The 5,495-nt window shown below is 40.9% G+C and overlaps 1 protein-coding gene across 2 annotated transcripts in view; it reads right to left on the reverse strand.

The window, feature by feature from the left end:
• Positions 1–5,495, reverse strand: part of cpne4b (copine IVb) — a 21,961-nt gene continuing 16,466 nt past the window's right edge. For both annotated transcript variants that reach the window (XM_039820572.1, XM_039820573.1), the window contains 3 exons: positions 4,943–5,076; positions 4,286–4,522; positions 1–959 (listed from right to left, as the gene is read on the reverse strand). In XM_039820572.1, the coding sequence (XP_039676506.1) occupies positions 828–959; positions 4,286–4,522; positions 4,943–5,076 (503 nt within the window). In that variant the 3' untranslated portion in view covers positions 1–827. The remainder of the gene's footprint in view (positions 960–4,285; positions 4,523–4,942; positions 5,077–5,495) is intronic.

Genomic DNA, 5,495 nt, shown 5'->3' on the forward strand with positions numbered 1-5,495 from the left:
TGAGAAAACCAAAGTCTTTATTATAATCAACATGCAGAATACAGAAAAAAACAGTTTTCAGCTCACAGATGGGTGTCTACCACACACGCTTGGCTATCCACCCAAAACTCTTTACAATGTAAGAAGGTTATTATTAAGAAATTATTACAATTATTCAGTTGTTTATTTCCATTTAGCAAAATCTCAAACAAATCTGTAGAAAAGAACCCAAAACACCCAAGGCAACCCTGAATGTCACTCAAATGACAGAGATACTTTATTTCATAACTAGCAAGCTGGTACTGGAGATTGGATATTAGCGGGAGCTGAATTATTCATGCATTTATGCAGTACACTAACAGGGACACTACAATTCCCATAAATAACATTTGCAATGCTAATTCTAAGCATTTCTGGCTATGCAATTACATATTTTGGTGTTTCTACCCACAGATATTTTAGTTCATGTACTTGCTAGTTATCTAAATAAGGTAGAAGTGTCATTTCTTTGGGTGGGCTATGGTCTGAGTCTGCATGCTGGTTCAGAAGACTGCTCTTGTTTCTATAAACATCTTTTAGATATACAGTAGAGAGTAATAAATTTCCAAGGTGATGCCATTGTGGCCAAACATGCAAACGTCACCAATGGAGTAGTTCAAATTGTTTCACCAGAACGAGCTAATTTTCTGAGCTAGACTACTGTATATAGTATGTAATATGGTTATGCGTACACATTTGTTTGTTTATGTATGTGTGCTTGTGCTTTAACATGTGTATATGTATTATACAGTACATACGTGTATGATATATATGTGTGTGTTGTGTGTATGTTTGCATGTAGTCCATTGTCAGGGGCTGAAGGTTCTTGTGGACTCATAGTCCGACATACACTTGGGTTTGATGCCTTTAGCGTTGTAGTAATCCACCACCTGGTTAGGGACTTCTGCCAAAACACTCTTAGCCAGCGCGGCTGGGGAGGCCTGGAAACACGGAGACAGACGGAGAGGGAGAGGGAGAGGGAGGGAGAGAGAGAGAGAGAGAGAGAGAGAGAGAGAGAGAGAGAGAGAGAGAGAGAGAGAGAGAGAGAGAGAGAGAGAGAGAGATGTTACAAATGCACACACATCACCAGCCATGCACAATTAGGACTAGGATGCATTTACTGTTGGACTGATGCTGTCAAAAGGTCTGGACTAGTGATATATATGTGCTTAACAAAATGGCACAGGAGAAAAACACATCAGATCCTGCCTTTTCATAGAAAACAATGCATTAAAGCACACTCTTTACACTAAGCAGAAGAAAATTATCATGTATATTAAACCTGGGTGCAGATTATGCCGCACAAGTTAAAAATGGAACGTAGCAATTGTGTTTGTTCCTATTTTGCTATTATCAAAGAAAAAAGGCAATTCCTTGACTTAAGGGTAAAAAAAACCCCAATCAAAATAATTAAGGAAAGGTACTGTATATTTTAATAGCAGAAACTACTGAAACCTCCATACTGAATTACAAAAACACAGACATCATTAATTGGAGCTATTCGTAGCCAGGATGCATGTTGTAAAATAGTTTAGTATTTTAGTAGTTTATAATTAGATCATTCTAGCCTGCAGAATTCACTGTTTTTATTTCACTTTATTTGCGTTGTAATCAGGGTGTGAAAAGAGAGCTTGCTCTCAATGGCCCTCCCTGAATAAATAAAGGTTATAATAATAATAATAATAATAATAATAACAATAATAATAATAGTTAAAGCTAAGTGTTGATTATTATTTATTCTATAATATCCTCCAAATTTAGGGTTATGGAGGGGGTTTGGTGGGTGGTTCATTCATTCAGCCTCTTTTTTCTTATGCAACAGTTGTATGTCTATATTTGTTTCTGTATTTATTTATTTTATAAAATGTTTGTTTGTTTGTTTGTTTGTGTATGCACCATTCACCAAAAATTTCCACATAAGTGTAACTTATTGTGGCAATAAACCCTTTTCTGATTTTCTGATTCTGTTCAACACTGGGGCATTTTTTTCTGTGCTTCTAGGTGTCTGTATATGACTATTTTTTTGTTTGCTTTTTAGTTATACATGTATATACAATGCACAAAAAGCCCTTTCGAAATCCATTCAGTCAAGAATGCATTGTTATCAAGTTCGAGTTCTGTTGGTTCATAAAAAGTTAAATGTTATTTTCCATCAAGAGACTTGTGGAGTAATAAATGGAAGATTATTACTTTTAAATGTACTGTAAAAGTATCACATATTCAACCCCAAAACACTAAAAACTATACTTACATTCAACACAGAAAAAAGAGGGAAAATATTCCTATGCGTAAATAAACACACACATAATTACAATAAGGCCAGCCATTCGTCTGCATGAACACACATGCCCCCGTGCCTCACACACTTCCGAATCCTCAAAGTCAGAGAGTCTGTCGTACTCCGTCTCACATAATTCCCCGAGACAATGCACCATCAAAGAGCACCCACCCCAACCTCCTCCTCTCATTTCCACCCTCTCTCCCGCTTTCTCCCCCCTGCTCCTATCTACCTGTTATCCCCCACTCTGCCTGTCTCACAGCGCCTCATTCCTGCTAATCCTTTCTGAAAAGAAACGACAGAGCAGAAAATCACCTCTCCACCTCTGTCATACACTCCCTCGCTCCCTTTTGTCTTTAGCTCCGGTCTCCTGTTGACCCCCCTCTCCTGCACCACCACCAGGCGCTGTCTCTCTCCCTCCACTTTCCTTTTCTGTTCCTCCAGATTTATTCTTCACCTCTCCTGCCTGACTGTCTCTCTATGTCCTTTAGGTACACTATATGTTTCTTCTCCTTCCTAGATTCTTCCCCATCTCTTTCCGTTTAGCTGGGATGTAATTTGTTGATTTGTCAACCTGTCAGAGACCAAACTCACCATAACAAACCCGGCCAAACACCCTGTCAAAGTCACACAAAATGAATGGCACTAGAGAGACACACACACACACACACACACACACACACACACACACACACACACACACACACACACACACACACACACACACACACACACACACACACACACACACACACACACACACACACACACACACACACAGCAGAGCTGAGCAGATGGCAGATGTGTTTTGACCAGCACACCAACCATATTACACCCACACATTCACACTCGTTACCCCCTGAACACAGCACTTCTTGCCACCCACACACACACACACACACACACACACACACTGTGGTGGTCCTCAGACGGTCCAGCACACACACACACACACACACACACACACACACACACACACACACACACACACACACACACACACACACACACACACACACACACACTGTGGTGGTCCTCAGACGGTCCAGCACACACACACACACACACACACACACACACACACACACACACACACACACACACACACACACACACACACACACACACAGGTCTTTCCGTGTGTGTGTGAATGCATCCTTAAACTTAAGACAAAGAAAAGAAAGTTAAACTGAAAAGTGGAGGAAAAAAATAGCCTTTTTTTAAATATCAGGACAGAACCTCAAGTGTTCTAGCAACAGTATTGAAACATTTGAGGCTTTTTTAAAGTCTGTGGCCTTGATGTGAAATTCTTTAACGCTGACTAGATACTCTTTTATTACCTCACATTTCTTATGCCCTTTAATGTTGTAATTCAGCTTGAGAAAGATCTAACCTTTTAAAGTAAGCAGCTCTGAATCTAGTGCAAAAGCATGTTACAAAACCCATTCTGCTGCATTCTTAAATATAGTGCCCCATTTATGTCTTGATATTGCCTGACCTCCCCAGAGAAATAGTCACATTTTCTGCCTGGAATGCATTTATTATTGCTCTATGAGTTTTCCAGAAATTTAAGACTTCTAAACCGTGACTTCGATACTGGTTCCTGAAAAATACTTATTTTTTCGATACCAATTTTATAAAATCCATTTTAACAAAAACAAATTACAACATTAAGGCACAAATCTTTTTAGAATTTATTTTTCAGCTCCTTCTATGTAAGCCCAGTCCCTGTGCGTAATATTACAGTTTTCCTGCCGGCCTCTACGACGTGTAATGTTAGACAGCCAATCAGCAGCATTATTAGATCTTGGTAGAAGCATGCTGCATGCTTATTGGCTCACTGACGTTGATGAGATTTACTCCTTAGGTATTGAAATTTGGTATTGAATGAAGAGGCATTTTTCGATACTCGATACTAAGGAGGCAATTTGGTTGGTGCCTAAAAAATATTGAATTCGGTACCCAGCCCTACTCCCAGCTGCCACTCACGTGCTTGAAGTCCTTAAAGGGGACGAACTGGACGATGTCGCGGAGGACAGGCTCGCCCTTTGGTGAACGCAGGATCCCATCATCCCCGTCCAATATCTGCATGTCTGTGAAGTCTGCGTTGCCCACGCCGACGATGATGACTGACATGGGCAGGTGGGAGGCGTGCACGATGGCCTCCCGCGTGTCTGCCATGTCGGTGATTACGCCGTCTGTCAGGATCAGCAGAATGAAGTATTCCTGGTGGGAGGGGAGAAAGTTGTGGGAGGAAGGGAGGATGATGTGTGGAGGAAGGAATAGATGTTCAATTACTTTTATGTTTTAAAAGTGGCTTCTTGTCAGGGGCTAATTTAAATAAAACTCATTCTAATCCACTAGAGAGCCAGAGAAAAGCAAAGGCATTAAGGCAGAGAAGAATTTGCACTCTGAAATATATGACTGAAATTAAATTAATATTAATCACTTCTGCCTCTTTTCAATGCATCTCTTTTCTTCTTTGTCCCATCTTTTACCCCCTCTGATGTCTCACTTTTTGTCTTTTCATCGCCAGTTGTCTTTCCCTTGCCCCCCATGTGTGCCAGTGAAAAGACCAACAGTCACAACAACAGGACCAAAATGGCCCACACTTTCTTTATTTATCTTTATTATTTTCTCTCTCACCATGGCCTCTTTGGTGTGCATCTCCTCCGAGGCAGACAAGGCCACTTTCTGGATGATTGGGGCAATGTTCGTGGGCCCATAGAGCTGGATCTTAGGGAGACAATTCTGGTAGGCCTCCACCACGCCTTGGATCCCTGCAACACACACACACACACACACACACACACACACACACACACACACACACACACACACACACACACGTTGTTTGCCACTTATTTATTTGTCCTGTCTATTTCTGTGTGACCTCTCCAAGTCAAAGTTCTTGTACTTGCAAAAGTATCTGCTAAAATAAATCAGACTCTGCGCATGTGATTGCACTTCAAGGTGAATGGGCATTTTTCAAAAAGCACTCCTAGACCACACACACACACAAGCTGGCACACAGATGACATATTCACGGCAGGAATGCAGCAATGTGGGGAGAAGAGTGCACAAGCCCATTTCACACATACAGATTAGTGTTGTTTTTCTCTGTATCTTAGAGCCTGAAATACTTCCTGCAGTATACTGACAAATCTCCCGGCTGCATGTGTGTGTTTGTATGTGTGAA

The sequence above is a fragment of the Perca fluviatilis genome, chromosome 13 (assembly GCF_010015445.1).
Source record: "Perca fluviatilis chromosome 13, GENO_Pfluv_1.0, whole genome shotgun sequence".
Taxonomy (NCBI): Eukaryota; Metazoa; Chordata; class Actinopteri; order Perciformes; family Percidae; genus Perca; species Perca fluviatilis.